This window comes from Melopsittacus undulatus, chromosome 4, assembly GCF_012275295.1.
Source record: "Melopsittacus undulatus isolate bMelUnd1 chromosome 4, bMelUnd1.mat.Z, whole genome shotgun sequence".
Lineage (NCBI taxonomy): Eukaryota > Metazoa > Chordata > Aves > Psittaciformes > Psittaculidae > Melopsittacus > Melopsittacus undulatus.
The window spans coordinates 89158122-89178090 of record NC_047530.1 but is presented as its reverse complement, the minus strand read 5'-3'; the positions used below and the strand labels follow the sequence as shown (position 1 = coordinate 89178090).

Here is a 19969-nt window from a genome sequence, read left to right as displayed (position 1 = left end):
AAACCTCAGGTGGCCGATGCCTTAACGGACCTGGACCCCAGGAGAGTGTGGCAGCACTTGCACCCATACTGCAAATCAAGAGGGAGCAGCAAGTCCTCCCCAGAACCTCTTCTCATTACCTGCTCCAGCAGAGATGGAGTGCCACAGGAATGCAGCCAGCTCCTGCCAGGAAGGCATGCACTCTCCCCATATCACATCCCCAAGCTGGCACAGCCCCCTCCTTTCCCCGCCTGCAATAAATCTCCCCCTTCACTGCTTGCCCTCCCCAAGAGACCAGACCAGGAGCAATTTGTGCTAGCTGGGGTTTTATTATTTATTAATCCGAATTTAGAAAAGAAACGAAACAAAACAAAATGAAACCCCAAAACCACGGAACAGAAGCATTTTCACACCCTGTCAAGGTCAGGGTGGAGGGAAGGGAAAAAGAAGTCAAGGATTATAAAACGAGACCCCAGGGGTAAGGAAGAGGCCGTGCTCTGCCCTTGTTATGCAAGGCTGTGAAGGGAGGAGGGAAAGGAGATGGGATTTAAGACAGTGTTGGCATAACACCACAGATGATCAGCAAAATGGGCTACTGGCAGAGGGGGGAGAAATCAAGTAACTGCCCAGGCTCGCCTGCAGCCAAAACAGGCTCTGCTGCAGCAGAGCCCAGGAGCTCTTTAGCTGCTTCTGAGAGCCCAACCGCAGCCGAACCAAGCCCTCAGCGCAGGGAAGGCAGATACACAGCTGCTGGTCCAGTTCTATTGTGGTGGGGACAAGGCAGATGCCAGGGCAGGTTTGAAAGCTGAAATGGATGCACCCGGCTGGCAGAGGAACTGCAGGAGGGGGGAAAGGGAGGGGAGCATGACTGACAGGCACCTGGCATAGAAGCTGCATACCTGCAGCCTGCAGGATGTTGCTCCCTGTGGCAGGGGTTCACCAGCTTACCAGCCACAAGTCAGGTTCCCTACGCTGGGCTCCATTTCACAAGCCAGACAGCAGCCCAGCTGGGCAAGAGCTAGGTAGGAGGCCTGCAGACATCAGCCCTTGGCTGCTGGTTAGCTGCAGGAGCGTACTATTTACAGCACAAGCACCACAGTCATGCTGTCTTCTTCCCTAGAGCCCTGGGCAGCAAGTTTATGATGCGCGAGTAATCCACCCCTCCTCCTGGGATGAGCAACTGTGGTGCCCTGACTCCAGCCACTGCCTCCACACCAAAGGAAAGGAGAAGCTCACTGTACCAGCTGAGTGCAGAGCCAGGAGCAAGGATGTGCTGGCAGGGAAGAAAGCTGTTCCTGGGCTACCTGCAGCCAAGTAGCAGTCTTAAGAGGGAACGGAACAACTGTATCAGCTTTTATTCAGCTCACTCATCTAAACAGATGTGTAAACAAGAAGTGACAAGACCTGGAGGGACGTGGCGCGCACCCCTACGTCACACACACCACTTGGGTGTAGGCTGAGCTAGCTGAAAGTAGACATCTGCGCTACCCCCTGCCTGGCAGTGGGGGGAGAGATGCCAGCCAAGCCTCCCGGGGAGGCAGGGATCCTTACAGATGAGTTTCAATTGATTTGTTTCTTGGTTTCTGAAGCTGTAGCATCAGCATTTGCTGGTGTTGCGATCCCCGGAAGTGTGCTGCGCCACTACAGAGCAGCCCTTTGGCTGGGTGGGATGGTCCGACAGGCCAGCAGCCAGCTGGCACGCCTGCTTTGTTGCAGAAGAGGTCACCTGTGCCTGGTTCTTTCTAAACCTGAGCTGTTTCTTCTTCGGTCCCCCACCTCCCCCAGCAGTCATTGCGGAGGAAGCGGGATCCCTCGTGGGTCAGTGACTTGACCCTCCTGCAGGTTCTTGACAAGCTGAGCCAGCCAGCGTTTGGTGGTGGTGTCATCCTTCAGGACCTGGGCGAAGGTGGTGTCCTTCAGTTGGTCAGGAAGGCACTGCCTGAGTGCTTCACGTGCCCTACATCAAGAGACAAGAAACGGGGCCCAACAAATAAACTCACAGGGGCAAGAGGGGAACAAACCCCACTGGGGACACCATGCTCCTTTGCCTGAGGGTCTCCCTGGCAGGGCCAGCTGAGGAAAGCACCAAGCAGCACCACCACCACAGGACGTGGTGCTCAGCCAGCCAGCACAGCTCCCACCCCACACACTGACCCCACTGAGCCAACCCCTGTGTCCTGATATCCATCAGTCAAGAGCAATGTGATGCTAAGAGAGGCCAAGCCAACAAATACATACCCAGTGGCTCTGGGCAAGAAGGTAACCTGTATTCACTCAACTGAATTTGAACGACTGGCTACTACTGCTAACAGCCCCCACAGTGCAGAAGAGGGAGAGCACAGTGCACCTTCCAGCCCAGTCCCTCCCTCATATCTCATTCAAGCTACATTTGAGCTCAGGCAGTTCGTAACCTGCATAGCTTGAACCTGCAGAAGCCCCAAACAGTTTCTTCCATGTACCATAAAAGCTCCCGAGACTAGCAATACAGAACCCAAAACCCAAATAAACCAAAAAACCCACCCCTTTTTCACACCAAGCTGAAGGCTGACATAAGGACCGATGGGAACCATGACTCTCCCTGAGTGGGCACCATGGAGAAGAACTGCACTTCCCAGGGAGTGGGAGAAGACCCTACCCAAACTCCTAAAATGTTTACCTGGGGTTATCAGAAAGGCGAAGGTAGCAGCGGACAACATGTTTCAGTAGTCGTGCCGATGGCTCCTTGGACAGCTGCAGGACCATTTTACCCTGTTTGACAGAGGCCAGTGCCACCAGTTAAAAGTCTTTTTACGAACAGCTTCACAATCAGCAGAGAATGGGGAAGACCATTAAATCACTCACTCTGGTTTTCCCAGCATTACAGCCTATTGCCTCTCAGCTTAATACCCCATATGGAGCCCAGTGCTTTGCTTGCCAAGATGCCTTTGAGTGAAGCAGCTAGCCATGGCTTGGAACAGTTTCTCCCAGCATCTCAGGGAAAGCTTGTCTCATCGCTCTTTGCTTTTCACCTCCCCAGGACTGCTTAGTGGTCCAACGATCTGCTACATTAAAGGGAACCTGGGGCTTCCCCCTTGTGGAGGAAGGTAAAAGTAATCCAGATGCTTTGATAAGCTCAGGCTGAGTCACCCCATGAGATGTGTTCCCAAGGTCTGCAACACTCCCTGTTCTCATCTGTGCTACCTTCATTTCAACACCCTTTTAAAACATTACCAGCAGCCTGGGAAGCCATGCCCAAGGACTAGGCTCATCTACACCATGTATAGTAAGATCCACATCTGATCTTACCCACCCAACAGTTGTACTCTGCTACATCCCTCATTAACCCATTAGTAGGAAGCAAGACCAGGGTAGATGTCCCCAGCCCAGCCCTCATGTCTCACACTACCTAGGTCTTTGCACATGGTTGCACCTTTGAACACACCCAGCCTAGAGAACACTGCTCATGCCTTCACATGCCTGCTCTGAAGGACTTGGAACAATCTGCTTCCACATGTCCAGGAATCAATCAGATCTGCCCAGTGAGGTTTTTTTTTCCTGTAAAACCACTTTGGCTGGCACTAACAATCTCCCTCATTAGCCACATTCACCTGTATTGGGGTATTTAGGCAGTGGGCAATTAGCAGGTCCCCCTCATCTGCCCTTTTGCAAGCTTCCTGCTCTCAGCAATTCCCCAGGATACCAATATTTCTTCTAAATAAAGAACAACAAGTCCAAGAGTTCTTCACGCAGCTCCTGGATGGAAAATGCTAACTTCGTCTTCTAAAAGCATCTAATACTTGTGTAACATCTTACTCTATTATCAGCAGACAAGGATGTAACTCATCACCCTCATGAGACAGGAGTACACTATCCTGATTTTTTAAATAGAGAAGAGAAATGTCTATGAACATTTTAATCTTCCTCCAGAGCACTGTGGAATATTAATGGTGCCAGTGCTTCACCCAATGGTGGGATTATCCCACAGTGAGGACTTCTTCCATGCTAACACAGCTTTATGTGCTCACATCCTTCTCTCTTTCTGCCATTCCTAGCCATGGATTCTTCCTTGGCCTTCCCTACCCCAGCATTTCTAATTTCATCCTCCATTTTGCCCCCAAGTCAGACAATACTTTCATCACAGCAATCCTTTTCTCGAACGCAAAAATCATATCCCATTGGACATTATGGACATCCACTCCCAATCATTCATGTTTTGCTGTTTGAATTAGGAGGAAACACTTTCTTTACAACTGGGAAACAGACAAACAAATACTTCAAATGAAAGCATTAACATTTAGGCACAGAACCAGCACTGCAAAGTGCTTAACTTAATGCTGCATTTTCTTCTCCTGAGACTGATATTTAAAAAGCAAACAACCAACAAATCAAACACAAAATCAGGACAATAGCCATTCCAGGGCAGACATGCATTCCCCTTGGCAAGCTCAAAGATAATAAAGCTCAAGCTGGGGCTATTACTCCTGGATGAACAATTATGAGTACCCAAGCTTCTCCTTCACAGAGGACAGGGAACTGGCAAAAATAGGCTGTTCTCTCAGCTTTCCAAGACAAGAATTAGAATCATAAGCAGAAGCTAGTAAGGCTCAAGTTAAAAGAGAAAAAAAAAAAAAGGAGGTTGGCCTTCCAGAAAGCAAACAGAAAACCCATGAAACAGCTTGGGAAAGGACACAGTGGAAGCAAAAAGTTTCCATCGGTTCAAGGGGAGGATAGGACAAACACTGTGGGTTACTGCATAGAAAACCCACAACCGGCCCCAGAAATTCAAAGGTAAAAATAGCTGCAGCTGCAGGACTGTTACAAGGGCAAGTATCATATATGTTGGCCCTGCTTTTACTCCTTCACTCAACCTGCTGCTCTGCTGTGGGAGACAGAGATGAGAAATGGATTTATGGTCTGAGCTGTGTGGTCATTCTTACATAAATAATTCACATCCAACCAACAACCCCAAAAACTCCTTTTCTTCTCGAGATGTTTACTCAGTTTATCTTGGGGACTTGGTATATTACAGCTAATGTGTTCTCTTGGCACACAAACCAGAGATACACAAAGGAAATGCAGAAGCGGAGAGCTATAGTGTCAAAAGCAGTAAGCCCAAGATCCCTTTGCCTCCCTCATCTTCTGCTCCAGCCAGAGAGCAGTGAAGTAGCTGGGGAAGAAGCTGGCTGCTAGAGCATCTTCTTTTTTTTTTTTAAATGCAAACCAAATATTTTAAAACAAATAATCTTACCAGTATCATGGCAACATGGGAAAACCGCTCATAAGTCTGACAGATATATGCCAGCCCTGTGTCATCCAGGAGGATTTTCTGAAGAATAAACGTAGCAACCTAGAATGGGAAGAAAGCAGAACAGAAAGCATACAGACAACTTACCTGTCCTGAAAAGGACACCCTTTGTGTTGTGTTCTTTTCAAGGCAGGCTCAGAGCTGAAAGGCCACTGAGCAGGCAGCAAATGCTTTACTCAGTGAAAGTTTAAAGCCAACGAAAATACAGGACACTACATGATGTTTGGCATCTCTGGCTAAAGAGATGGATACAAAGCAGCATTTATAAGTCAACTGGATGTGGGTTGCGTAAATCAGCAACTACTACCAGGCTGCTGAGGATAGCTTTGGGATTACAGCCACACTACTCTGATCACAGAGCAAGAAGCAGAAGGATCTGCCCCTTGGCCCTGCAAGCTGATTTCAGTTCTCATCTTAAGCATTACTGATTCATCATGAGACACATGCCTTCCTGGAAGAACCTCAGGCAGCTATGTCTGCAGGCTTCATCAGAGAAGCACACATAGGCTAAAACCTTTGGCCAGCGTACTTTGGTCATCGGAGCAGCCTAACCACAGATCTGAACTCAGGAGGAAAAGCAGCCTAACAGCTACTCCTCAGGGCTGCAACGGAGGGAACGGGTGTTGAAAGCTGCCAAATGTTTCCCAGCCAAACTACTGAGCTCAGGAACTCCAGTTTAGTTTGGTCATTTTGGTTTGGTTTTTTGAGGAGGTAAAAACTGCACCCAGAGTTGCCTCAACATTTGCAAGAGGACACAAGCCAACTCTGCAGGTTACTGGCTGCCTGGTCAGTCAGAGATAAACAACAAATCTTAATTAACACAAAAAGAGTAGGTACCGTTTTGGAGAGTTCACTGCCAGATTCCATAATGCGCAAGCACAGGGGGATAATTTCTGTTGTCAATAAAAAGTTTATCACTTCTTGTTCATCAGTTTTCACCAAGGCCCCTGGAGAGAAAAACAAACCCCCAAATCAATAAACTAGAAATTGTTTCCAAAAAAATCTCACCTTTCAAAGGCAGCCTGTGCTGCGTCCTCCCCAGGAATCAGTAAATCTGAATAGCAAGCTGAGCAACTGTCAGCCTAAATGTGTTGCAGCATGTGGCTGGAGAAGAAATCACTGGCAGCATAAAAGTAATCAAGCTGAGTTTAGAGCTTGTTTGTTTTTCAGAAAGCATCCTTGGCTGTCCCCCAGTGGTGACACAAACACAAGAGGATCACGCCACCCACAGCCATCTCTGGGAAGAAGAAATGGATTTTAAGACCCTCTTACTTTACGCACTGAGAGATAAATGTTTTGGGCAGAAAAAACCCAACAACAAACAACACACTAAGGGGAAGACAGGCCAAATACACCCAAATCAATAAATGACAAATAACCAAAGAAAGCTCACTCTGTGCCCACCCATTCCAGTGGCTGCGTAGCTGGCTGGGCTGAGGGTGAAGGCACAAGAAGCCTGCATGTGCTTGTATTCACGAGGAACGTATTTCTGGCAATGCATCCAGACCACTGTTTTCCTACTAGGGAGAAGCCCAGTTCCTACACAGAAGGAGGAACCTTTCTGTGTCTCCACAACTGATGAGAAAGGAGCAGGTCTTTCTGTTAATACTACATGACTCGGAGGATCCCAAAAGAGACAGACATGTGCAGATGTCCATACCCACAGCCTGAACTGCATCCAACCTGGTAAGAAACTAGTGCTCCAGCACTAGTCTGGCTGCTTACCAATCACACCAAGGCTCGTGAGCCGCAGGTACTCAAATGGACGTGTCTTACTCACTGTATGTAGAAAGGGGTACAGGAAGAGAGGGATATGAGCTGCCAGAAAAGCTGACCTGTTGGAAAGGGAGAGCACCCAACATGAGACACAAGGAAAACAAAGTGAGCTAACAATCCAGCACTGCCATGCAGAGCCTCAGATTATTCCTGACAAACATCAGTGCTGCTGCTGTAACAGGTTGTTCTCTGATGGGAAGGTATGAAGTAAATTCTGCACTGGGTGCAGCACAAAACCTAACATCTGAACTGTCAATTACATGCAACACTGCTTCCAGCTGACCAGGAACAGAGCACATCCTGTCATTTTTATTACTTCTTCCTGCCACCCAGACCCTCTGCTTTGTACATTTACTGTTGCATTTCACCTTACTGGCTCCCATGAGCAGAGACAGTCAGCCCCAATGCATGCACAAAGCCTTTGCATAGCAGTGATCCGGACTAGCTGATACCTAGGCACTAACACAGTTTAAATGTGCACAGACATCTTTCCCCAAGAGTCCTCATACTGCCTTCTGACTACGGGCAAAACCTGAAGCTTGCTCTGCTACCAGAGGCAGCCTCTCTTGCACAATCATCCAACATTCTTCCTCTATTTTCATTTTTCAAACTTTAAATGTAAAGGCGTGCAGTCTAAATTTATTTGGATATCATCTCATGGAAGATTGTTATTCAAGACTACTTTGCAGCAGCTGAGAAACAGCTTCAGCTATGCAGTGCTTCCTTCTCAGCAGGAACAGAAGCATGAGGTCATGGATCTCTGAACCAGTATAATTTTTTTTCCCTGCTAACATGGGCTGGACACAGATTGAGAAAACCTTAAGTCAGGCACTGGCTGAGGACTCCAGACATGGCTCTGCTATTACTCCCTTACTACACATGGTCTCTGGGAAGGACAGTCCTGCTCATTCAACACTCTGGACAGATGGTCTAAGTAACTGTAAGCTGCTGTTCTAAATAACTGTAAACTTATTAAAACAAGGATCTTGAAAACAGCACTCAGCACAAAGGCACCCTTATCTCTGAGCTCCCAGGATCTGCTACAACCCAGCATTTTGGAAATTTCAGGATCTAAGGATTATCCAGGGAATGCAATGCACTTAGAATCAGCATAAAGCTGTCATCTTGATAATTCGTGCAAACAAGTGAAAGTGGAAGGCAACTGTCTATATCTTTTAGCTCTGTCCCCTGTTCTCCTTCTCCTGGTAAAAAAGAAGAAAGGAGCTGACGTGCTTTTGGAGTCAGACAGACAGGCTGAGCTGTCAGCATCAACACCTCAGAGAACTCATGCACTTGGAAATATTTACCTTGTTTCAGGATGTGATGCAACACACTGCAGCAGAGCTAAAGCATTGCAGACTCTGTTGGACTGATGAGCTGTCAGAGTTGGAGGGTTGATTGATGGATAAATATTTACAATTTCCTAAAAATTAATAGATGAAGAAAAGTTACGGCAGAAAAGCATCAGAAAGCTGCACCAAAGCACTTGCCCAGCAAGGAGCTAAGGCAACAGGAGATAATAGTCTGCTTTTACCACACATCACTTTGAAGTTACACGGCAGCTACCATGCTCCCCAGGCAAGGGCAGAGCTGGGTCAGAATGTATTTGACAAGTCACAGGAACGCCATCAAACCTTAATTTCAGCAAAATATGGTTAATTTGATTTCCTGGCTCTTTACTAGTGTAGGAACTGCTTTGTTTTGAACTTCCAGATCGAAGAGGAATATTGCTCCTGTGCCTAGAGGCAGAACACACCCACTCCATTCATATTGTAACTGTTGATACTCTTCTAACTCAAAGCAGGAGAAGCAGCTGATTGTGAGAAATCCAGTTCAGAAATCTGCCTGCTTCCAACTATAGCTCCCTTCTAATTTTCCTCACTTGTTTCAGGGGCACTCCGAGAGCAGTTTGACATTGCCAATGCTGCACTCATTTTCTTTCCTTCTTTGAAAGAAATTACTAGATTGGCACTAAGAGACAGCCAGTCATCAGCTGCAGAGCAGTTTGCCCAAAGATAAACTGAGCCATTCAGTTTCAAGAGACCCTTGCAAGGATCTCTGGGGCAGCGAGCAGCATTCCCCTGCTGCCCTTCCAGCAAGCTCCCTGCAGGGGCAACCTTCTGCCCAGGAAGTGCTCAGGCTCATGCAGAACAAACCAAATCAGAGATTTTAGTAAGACTGTTGTGGCTCTCCTATGACATGGTATGAAAATGAGCAGAACATGGTCCACAGGAAGCTCATACACCCAAGAACTTGCCTGTTCCCCTTCCTACTATGTAAGCTGTTTAACTAGAAATCATGCAGTCTCTGCACACACAGTCTCACTGGTGATGATTAATGGCAAATGGGCTCACATCTGCTCCCTTACCACATGATCCAACATGCATCATTCTCCCAGCAATGGCAATAAGGGGCCTCACAGGTGCCTCCCCTATGGACGCGCAAGCTCTGCAGTGTGCCAGTGCTGCGCCAGGGAATAAAGACACCATCAGTCTTACCCACCTGAAGGAGAGCTGCGATGGTACCAAAGGAGTGCCACAGCATTGGGGCAAGGTCAGGCACAGACTCACGCTTTTTGCTCAGCTCCAGCAGTGCATTCTCTCGTGTCTCAGGGCTGGAAAGCTCATTGATCCACTGGTAGATCTTCTCACGGTCAACCTGAGCCAGCGCTGTTGGCACAGGCTGGGAAGGAGACAAGAAAACATCAGTCCAAATATTTTACCCAAGTCTCAGCTGAACTCTTATCACAACCTGGCAGATAAACAAAAAAAGGCTCAAAATTCTCCTGACTGCAGGAGGGAGTAACTAAAGCTGCATTAAGATGCTCTGGATATGGATCCATTCCTTCAACTAGTCTTATTATTTCTCCTCTTGGAAACAAAGGTTTTACTTTCTGGCCTGGCTCATTATGACAGTCTCTTTTAAACCACTTGTCAGGTTGTACCTTGTAACTTCATTCAGCAATGTAAGAGAGTCATGCTGCTGCCTGTCTGTGCCAGCGGAGCTCTTGGGGAGATCACACACACTTCAGCCAGCTATCGTTTGCTTCACCTGCACTTGACACACACTCATTTTGCGTTTCAACTGCACACTTACACAAATTCAAAGTAAGGCAAATGCTACTTTTTTCTCTCAAAAACATCCATGGCATTAGAAATTGCCAACGGGATTCAACCAACATATGTGAGAAAAACATTCATACAAACACTATAAAAACCATCACTTCTCCAGCATCAGCACGACACTGCTCACAGCCAGAGACACCTTCTGCCAGAGATGTCTCATATTCATCCCATGTATCTTGTCTACATGCATGGAGGTAAGAGGGATTTTTCCAAGGCTGATTTTATGCAAAATTCCTGTTCCAGATATACCCAGAGAAGGGCAGACCTGTGTTCATAGTCAAGGCACATTTTCTACTACTTGAGTGAAATAAAGGATTTCTCGTCTGCCTTTCTTGGAGCACCAGGGAAAGAACAGCACCAAGGCCAACAAGCTTTCAAGCCAAAAAAACGAGGGAGGGCTGAGAAAGAAAGGAAAAGAAACAGGGACTGTGGGATTGTAGCTTGGTTTCTGTGGAAAGGCACAAGGCTTTCAGTGAAATTTGCCTCATTGCTCTGCTGGCACAACAAGCACTCAAGGTGCAAACAAATGCTCAGCAGGCTTCCTAAGTAAACAGCTTGGTGATTGAGGTACAAAAATTAGAGGAAGATAAACATCAGCATTAGAAAACCTCCTGTGCAAACACTTCCAAAAGCCAGCTCAAAATCTATTCAAACATTCTGCTGTGGTATTTACTACTCAAGTAAAGCACAGCCCTGTCTGTACACTGCTGCTCCCAAGCTTGCTAGCACACAGCCAATTCAGCATCTCCACAGCTGTGTACAGCAGCCACATCTGGGAACAGCAAATGGACTGCGTTTGGTTTTATATCAAACCCAGGCTGAAACTCTTATTGTGCTGCCCACAACACATGTGAACAGTGCCTGACAGCACTGACAGCAGCGCTGCTATTAAGCAGCTCATCACCCAGGCACTGAATACAAAGGAGTTCAGGAATTGGAAGTGGCTGGAACCAAACCTGAAGCCATATGGCAGAGGCAGGCGCAGAGCTGCAGGAGGGGTGAACTTTTGGCAGACACCTCCAGAACTTTTTCTTTCTACTGCAAAGGTTTTCCTCCTCCATTAATCCACATATTGCATCCATAGTCATATCCAAAGAGAGGCTTTCCCAGCTGTGGGATTTCTCTCTCCCCTACCAACTTCCACCCCATTAACTTAAATGTTTATACATAAGCCAATGCACTATTACCACTTCCTATACTCAAGGACTCATATACCTTTATAGCTCTTCATCTTTCCTTGTTCTCTTTTTCCTCTTGTCTACTCATTTTTATTTGTATTTTTTCCAGGACCTCGTACTAAATTAGTAATCCTGACAAATGCATTGCAGTTACAGCTGGGAGTGCAATTCAATGGCAATGCTGACACTGTAGCTCAGAAAGAGAGGGAGGATGAACAGAGCTCATTTGTTTTTATTTGGGATGGTAGTGACAAGCAGTGAAGCAATAATGTTGTTATAATCCTGTTATCTAAAGCTTCCATCTATTTTTCTAGACTCACTGAAGTTTCAGTTCCTGTAAGCTTAAATACATTGACCCTTTAAAAGCACAATCATGTGCTTGTGCTCCCTAAAGAGCACTAAGTACATTTTCCACACAATTAAGTTTATGATGTCCAGCATCTGTCTTAGCCAGAACCAACTGTCTTTCACAGGCTCTACAGTTGTTCATCTCAGTTTAAATTGAAAGACTTTTTTTTCCCCTGATTTGCTCCTTTATTGCTGTTCCTCTTTCTCCTTCTGAAACCTAAAATTTGGGAGAGCCTCGAGGTTTACATACAAATCCTGCAAGCTCCAAGACAGAACCCTGCCAAGCAGATTCTGTTTTGCATTCAGGCAAAGCAAAAGTTCCCAAGAGTGTCTCATCACAGCACAAACTGGCCACCTCTGCACCAGGAAAGGCCCTCCTCAGAAGAAAGAGCATGACCTTCAACAGCCAAGCCCAACTGCACCTCCAACAATTACATAATGAACTGGATTTAGGCAACTGGCTCTCTTTTCCTAATTGAGCAGTTGCTGTGAGGCACACTGGTAAAAGTGCAGGTCAAACAAAGAAGAATGTTGATTAACTGGATACATGTGATTTTTAAAGTATTTTGATAGGTTACCAACTCAAAACCACCAAAATGAACTTTGAACTCCAATAGCTGTGATTTAGCTGATTTGAGTTGGGCTTTCAAACTCTTTACTACTAGTTACAGCTGCATTTATTGCTTTGAGCCTGTTTTCAAGCCTCTAGCATATTACACAGTCTTATGCGCTGGAATCGAAGTGTCAGCTCTGCCACCAGCTTCACCAGTGCTCTGGCTTACATAGCTTTAGCATGATAGAGATCACTTAAAAGGAATTCCTGAGGCAATTCATGACCCTCCTATTCACCACAGCTCCTAAGCACATCTCCAGAGCCAAAGACCCTTCCCTGTCACTTTTAGTCTAAGTATACCAAGCAACTGCGGTAGGAAACATTTCAATACAGAACTACCACGTGGCATGAGCTATGTATAAATTAAATATACATTCAGAGGAGTCCAAATTAAATTTGATTTCTATTCCTGAAGTTGTTAAAATGGTCTTAACAAAGAAATATCCTTTTATAGAGAGATGACTAGGACACAGAGGATTAATGGGAGATACAAGAGTGAGTCACGCATTTTGACAAGTTCTTAGGAGCTATATGACTAGAAAAATGTAAATGCTGATTGATAGAGCTCACTATGATCTCACATACCTCACTATGCTCTAGAAATTGACACTTTAAATCAGAAGTATTCGCCAGCTTTCAAGTCACAAGCACCCGAAGTGGGAAAACTCAAAAAGTCCTCTCAAGTCCTGCTTGCAAGTACTTTACTCAATCCTGTTTGTTTGTTAGTCCATGCAAACCTTCAACTAAATTAACCTGAAAAGAGCTCTAACTGCTGGCCTTGCAAGACACCTCTCAAACCCAATATGCACCAGAAACTCAACCAACCCTTGCAATTCTTACACACACAACGAACATGCATTTGGAGAAGTGAAAACAAAACCACCAGCCTCCTCAAACGGGGAATAAAATGCAATAACCACATCGTTTAAACTCAGCTTCCATTTCTGAGCCCAACCAGGCCAAAGTGACTATCAGCACTGCAAGGTATTGGGTAAAAGAGGGAGTAGGAATGAGCAGCCTCTGCCTTCCCTCCCCCTTTCTGCTTCCCTGCAGAGCCTCTCGCTATTTCCTCTTTTCACTCACAAAGTAAAACAGCTCCCCGAGGACAGAGCAGGGGCTCTGGCGGGGCGGACAGCGTCCAAGCACAAGGAGATAGGGGCTTCAACCCCGACGTGCCACAGACCCGGCGGGAGGAGCACAGACGGAACACCCGCCAGAGATGCCCTCCTGCCCCCTGACCGAGCTCCCTCATCCCCACGAGCAGCACAGCAAGGCACAGCAAGGCACAGCAAGGCACAGCAAGGCACAGCAAGGCACAGCAAGGCACAGCCGGCCCAGGGAGGCGCCGAGGAGCCCCGGGACAGCGGCTGCAGCACAAACGCGCGCACTCAGCGCCTCCCGCTCCGGCAGGGGCCCGCCGCCCCGGCCGCCCGCGCCCCAACCCCCTCCACTCCACCGCCCCAGCCCCGCCTCACCGCAGCCGTAGCCAAGCTGTGCATGGTGGGTGCGCTGCTACTGTGCCTCCAGGCCCGGCTCAGGAGACCGCCGCCATAGGCCTAGGCCTACCACGACCCCTCACCCCACCGCAACGGATGCTGGGATGGGGCGAACAGAGAACGCTGCACGCATGCGCCAGAGCACCAGCAGAGCGGCGCGGCTCCCTGCCGGCGGGGGAAACCCAAGCGGACCTCTGGGGCGCATGCGTAGAGGGCAGGCAGGTGGGCTGTCGCGGGGTGTGCCGGGAAGGGCGTCGCCTCCGCGGTGACGTGAGCGGGCGCGCGCGAGCGTGCGTCGTGCGGCATTTTGGCGCTGCTGGCCAGTTCCCGCCATCCGCCGCCGTTCCCCCCCTTCCCCCTCCCCCCCAGGCCCGGACCCAGCGGCGCCGGGACGCAGGTACCGGGGCTCTGCCCCCCCCCCCCCCCCCCCGCGGCAGCAGTGTGCCTTCCCCTCCCTCACAGCGGCGCGGCCCGGGCCCACATGGGGCGGCGCGGCGGGGCTCGGACCCAGGGAGCGTGGGGGGGACGGAGCCTCGGCGGTGGGGCGCAGGGGCCGCTTCATTCAGATATTCCTGTTTGACTTTAGAACACCCCCGCCGTGCTGATCGGGAGCGGGGGTGCTCCTCGGAACTCTGCATGGAGTGCCGGTGGGGGGCCGGCAGCCCAGGAGGGCTCCGAGGACCCCCGGTCGGGCCCACCCTCACGTCCCGACAGAAACGAGCGCGCTTTCTCTCTCGGGCTTCCGCGAAACTTTCGTTTCCGTCTCTGTACAAACTCTCTCGGTCACTTTTTTCCTTTCCCTAAGTTCTGTTGAAGTTACTTCAAGGGTTCGTAAGGGTTTCTGTGTCTGGATTGAGTCTGCTTGCTTTCTAGCAGTGGTAAATCGGCGCGTTGCTGCGCTGGTGGGGACAGAATTGATTAATCCAAGTTTCCTTTGCTTTTAACTCCCTTTCACTGTGTTTATAAACACCAGCAAAGTAGTTCTCCCGAACTTCAACAGAAACTTAAGCTACACTTACATCTTCCTGCAGAGGTTATCTGGCCTGCTTAGTTATAAACTTCTCCTTCTGAATAGGTCTTTAAGGTGGAGTAGCTCACTCCTCTTAGCTCTTTTCCCTGAGAAAGCATGGCTCTGCTAAAGGTGCACGGACCTGTCCGGATGCGCAGCATGCAGACTGGGATTACAAAATGGAAAGAAGGGAGCTTTGAAATTGTGGAGAAGGACAACAAAGTGAGTCTGGTGGTTCACTACAATGTTGGAGGGAGTCCAAAGACGTTTCAGGTACACTAGATATTAAGGCTTTTGTTTGAGCAGTGCATGGATTGTGCTTCTTTGTGAACAGCTGTCCTCTTCAAGGCTATTCAGTGTCCGGAAAGCTTCCTTCTGTCACTGTTCTTATTCTTAATTTCCTGAACACTAATTCCTTTGTATAACTCTCCTGTAAATTATTCACGTGTATTGTTAAAGGATCTGTCAAGGTCGGCATCCAGATATCACTGAATGGGAAGAACCAAAAAGCAGAGAAAAGTTAGCAAAGTACATATGTAGCCTTGTGGCTCAGGTAACCCCTCTGTTACCAATTCATTTGAAGAATGTAGAGGTGCAGATCCTGGACACTTTGTATTAGCAGGTTTCCCACCTGAAGTGTAACGGTGCTAGCACACTTGTAGCCTTCCAATTGTTGAAACAAGAGGGCTCCACACCAGTTGGTACAGTTTTAGGTTTTAAATATTCCAGGCAGTGGGGTTCCCTCACTGGGGGACTGATGAGCATCACTGTTAAAGATTTTTATGCAATATTCAGCCTAAACTGCCTTATTTTGCCTTTCATTCTGTCCTTGGTTTTAGCTCAGTCTTCCTTTATGTGGAGTGTCCCAAATCAAAAGAATGTAAAGGAGTATTTTTCTGGAAGAAATTTCTATCTGATATAAAAATATTTAGGGGATATAAAAGTAGTTAGAAAGGAAAAAAAAATCCAATCTTATTTAGCAACTTTGTAACAACCTAAACTAATCCAAGTGTTGGCTTCTGCTTTTTCGTGCTTCAGTTCTTCCTGAGTGGTGTTCCCCAAACCGTTCCTTGAGCTTTTTGTTTCTGTGTGTGGACTTGGTAAAAGAAAAGTTCACTTTATTTTTGAAAGATCAGGTTTTGGTGCCTTTGTGTGCTGAAATATTGTAGCAAAGAACATGAGTTGCCTTCAGATCAAGGGGTGAGAAAATCATTAGCAGTGGATAGTTCCTTCTCTTACTGTGGACTTCAGCCATCTGCCTTCTGAGACACGATGCTGTGACTGCATGTTTGATTTAATCCAGTGTTGGACCATGTTGCTTCTGAGAAGAGTCTCATAGGTCTCTTACCTTTGGGGGGGGTTCTTGTTCTCTTGCACTGCTTTCTGTCTGGATGAACATTCATGTGGTGTGACAGTGACTCGAAGGGTGATTCCATGGGGAGGATGAGCCTACAGAACAACTAACCATGGCCTTAAGGGGCAGGCTTTGCTTCCAGCCTCTTGTGTCTGCTGGCTCTGCCACTCATCAGATTTCTCTGTGAGCTCAGTGGAGGGTTTTCATGTGAATTCATTCAGGGAAAGAACCAAATATGGGATCTGATGTAGGGGGTGATATGCGCTATGCAGATAGGACTGCAGCAGAGGAGGAGGAAATTCCGCACCTTTAGGACAAATATTTTTGTTTGGATGGTGGTTATTTTTCAGGAGGATCTATTTTCTGGTCCTGTTCATTCTGAAGCAACACAGACAGTGGCACAAGAGTGTTGGTGAGGTGAGCAGCAGGCAGGGAGAGATGCCTGCCCTTTGTGCTTCAGGCTTGTGCTTGAGTCCGGTGTGGGAGAACCAGACCCAGTCTCACAGTGCTCTTGCTTGTGCTGCCTCAGGCATGACAAGTCCCTGATAGTTTTACATTAAAAGCAGCATTCCCTTTCTTTGACAAGTTGCTCTGGGAAAAATGTAGGTGATTTCTCCACCTGTTTTCACTTTTCTGTAATACAACATTTGAATGGATCCAGGGTTAAATTTCTTTCTGCAGTGACTGGTGTGTCATCAGATTTCTTATGTCAAATGATATGTTTTAGTGGTGTTTTAAAGCTCTGACTAAGTTGTCCTAGATGCTAGATATGTATTAAGAGAAATATTTACTCCCTCTTTCCAAGACTTCGTGAGGCTGACAGGGTCATAACAGGTGGGTGGAGAGTATGAATGGAACCCTGTCATTACAGCATTTTGAGTTGAAAAAGGTTGTTTTGCACTGAGATGGTAAAGTAACTTAATCCCTTTGCACCAAGCTTAATGTTTTAAGAGGGGGAGAAAAATTTGGAGTCCTGTTTTCAATTCTTCAGTCTTTGAAAACATTTCTTAGCTTATAGTTAAAAAAAAATGAAAAGAGAAAGGAAAACAAAACAAAACCCCAAATACCCAAACCTCCCAAAATCAAGCAAACAAAACCCCAACAACAAAACAAGGATTGAGCATTAAGTATTTTGTAAGTTTAATTTTCCCAGTAAAACAACCCTGAGTTTCCAATTGAGCTGCTTTTCCATTCTCTGATAACGTGCTGTTGTGTCTAGATTGACTATCCAGGAAGTTAGAGATCTGCACTGAAGAAAAGAAATCTCACTGGAGGACATGGAGTGCCATTTCCTATCTCAGTCTTCTATATACCTGAACAAATTTAAGTAAAAGTTTGGAATATTTTTTTATTTTTAAATTTTTGTATAGTTTGAAGGCAACAAGGCAGGTTCTAGAGCAATGTATAGTGAAACTTTAGTGTTAGGGTATAATTACTGCTCATGTCTATTAATTCCTCATTGTAGTTTAGCTCAGTGATGTGGCAGTATGCAGGTCAGGCCAAATTAAGAGGTGGCTCCAATCTGATGGGCAGTGTTTTACTCTGTCTTGTGTTGTGCCTAATGACCTTGGCCATGGTTTCTGATCTTGTATGAAGCACTGGGTACAGCAATATCCTGGTGTGGAGGTCATTGTATAGCTAGCACCTGATCTTAGGCAAGGCTAAAATGAAGAATTAAGCAAAAAGGGAGGAGGTAATTGAGAATGAGAGTGTGTTTAGGTGTGTATTGTCAAACTTCCATGCAGTCTGCAGCTGTGAGGGATTCTTTTCCTTCCTCTGCTTTAGGAGTTATCATCAACCTCCTCAGATAGTGGAGCCTTTACTGAACAGCTAGTTCTTACAGGTGACCTATCATGTAGTAACAATTAAGTAGTGGCATAATAAAGTAGCAGTGGCATTATTAGGGAGCACAGATTCTTATTAAAATTATTTTGTGCTTGACCATAACCCTGGAAGTTTTGACACCGCTTAATTGTTATAATGTTGCATGTAGACCAAGCACACTTCTTATTAACTTACTCCTTCAGCAATTTTTTTATGCTTTGTCAAGTCTGCTTTCCCCGAGAGCTAATTATAAACTGAGTAGAAGTTTGTAGCTAACATTTAAAACTTTCCCCATCCTAAATTATATTTCCAATTTTATGTGGAAGCTTCAGACACCTAGATGTGACTGTGTGAAACTCTTATTCTTTGCATTCAAAAATGTCAGACGCAATAGCAAAGCAAGTTTCAGGAAGTTTATTATTATAGGGACTGTTGAGCTGTAGGGATGCTATCAGCTTCCAAGACCACCAGTTGCATCAGTTCTGTGAGGCTTCATGTTTGCTTGAAACGGAGCAATGAGAAGTATTTCTGTGCAAATGCCTCTCTATTTGAAGTGGTTTGTTTGAATTTTTAAGTGTTTGGGACTTTTAGAAATGGATTTATGTTTATAGTCAACTTCTTATTTTCAGCTAAGCCATAACATTAAAACTGTGACACTGCGCCCAAACGGTAGAAAGCTGTGCTGCCTAATGCTAACACTAAAGGATACCAGCTTCTTGACAATTGATAAGGTACCATTTAAAGATGCAAATGAAATGCGGATGTATTTGGATGCAGTCCATCAAGACAGATTTCATACTGGTAAGTGCAATTGTTGTTAATCAAGTTAGTAACAGTTTGGAAAGGGGTCAGTGCTGTGTTTCCTTTTCATATATCTTTAGCCATTTTGTCCTTATGATACTGACTTTTCTTTGCATTTGTGTAAGTGCTTCTTTCTGGACCCGAACCCTAATTTTTGTCACATACCTTTCTCATCATGTGCCTCTTATCATGCTGAACAATAAGGAGAGATTAACATGCAGGTATTGCTTATGTTGTAGTTGGTATTTCAAGCACTCTTGTTTATCACAGATGCAGAATCTCTTTCCTTTTTATTTTACCACTTGTTTTGTTCTTTTTAAGGATAGGATCTTTACTGCCAACTGAGTAAATGACCAGTATAAGGGATACTCATAAACATGTGCTTGTATCTGTGCCCTCAGAATATTGTAGTCTGTTGGCAGGAAATCTAGCGTGTCCTTTCCAAAATTGGCTCCAGCTAAATAGGATCTTACAAATAGGAATGTCAATTGGTTAAATGACAGACAAATAAAATGTTGTGTACTTTTCCTGTCAGTTGGAAAACCCTCTCAGGGATCTGGCAGCTTTGGAGGTGTGCTGGGCAGCAGGACCACACAGAAGGAAGTTAATAGGCAATTCTCTTACATAGAGAACCAGGTTTGTTTAATTGTTCAAATTTTTCCTCTCCTTTAATTTTGTTTTGTTCATTTCCTTCTCTCATTTTCTTAATGTATGCTCTAATAGCACTGTAAATACTTATTTTGCATCCAGAGTCTTTGTAATCTAGAGAGCTTGGAATAGACGTATACAAGGTGGTTGGCAGCACTGTGTCTTGCTCATGAGGAGTCATATATTCAGTATAAATAAGGTCAGTGTCTGGCTGTGGAAGACAGAATGTGTTCTTCATGCTGAGCTATCAGGCAGTGAAGCAGCAAAAGTAAAGGGGAAAATAGGTGATTAAGATTTCTCACATAGTTGTGAATATCTCTGTTCATACTGAACACCTTACATAGCAGCTGAACATGTTATAGTCAGCATAGGTCTTACTGAGTTTAGCAGACTTCAGCCAAATATGCACATATATATATGTATATACATATGCACATATATATGTATAAAAGCTGCTGACCTGCTTTTGTATCAGAATAGTCACTGAATTTGTAACATTCTACTATGGGTTTTTTTGTGTAAAGTTTGCAGATT

The 19969-nt window shown here is 46.0% G+C and overlaps 2 protein-coding genes across 4 annotated transcripts in view; one reads left to right on the top strand and one right to left on the bottom strand.

The window, feature by feature from the left end:
• Positions 1 to 288: 288 nt before the first annotated feature.
• Positions 289 to 13949, bottom strand: CNOT9 (CCR4-NOT transcription complex subunit 9). 2 transcript variants are annotated; one of them, XM_031053248.2, is made up of 8 exons: positions 13779 to 13949; positions 9542 to 9721; positions 8347 to 8462; positions 6989 to 7098; positions 6101 to 6210; positions 5207 to 5305; positions 2636 to 2727; positions 289 to 1942 (listed from the first exon to the last, which is right to left on the bottom strand). In XM_031053248.2, exons 1-8 carry the CDS (start codon positions 13800 to 13802, stop codon positions 1768 to 1770), a joined length of 906 nt encoding a protein of 301 aa, XP_030909108.1. In that variant the 5' UTR covers positions 13803 to 13949; the 3' UTR covers positions 289 to 1767. The 2 variants fall into 2 exon arrangements, with proteins under 2 accessions (XP_030909108.1, XP_005153895.1); XM_005153838.3 differs by having other exon boundaries at positions 1564 to 1936; positions 13779 to 13945.
• Positions 13950 to 14150: 201 nt separating this feature from the next.
• USP37 (ubiquitin specific peptidase 37) overlaps positions 14151 to 19969 on the top strand; it is a 36506-nt gene continuing 30687 nt past the window's right edge. The window contains exons 1-4 of one of the 2 annotated variants that reach the window (XM_034061966.1): positions 14151 to 14196; positions 14875 to 15030; positions 18616 to 18787; positions 19323 to 19423. In XM_034061966.1, the coding sequence (XP_033917857.1) occupies positions 14926 to 15030; positions 18616 to 18787; positions 19323 to 19423 (378 nt within the window). In that variant the 5' untranslated portion in view covers positions 14151 to 14196; positions 14875 to 14925. Of the gene's footprint in view, positions 14197 to 14874; positions 15082 to 18615; positions 18788 to 19322; positions 19424 to 19969 lie in introns of both variants that reach the window. The other variant, XM_034061965.1, reaches the window with a different exon arrangement.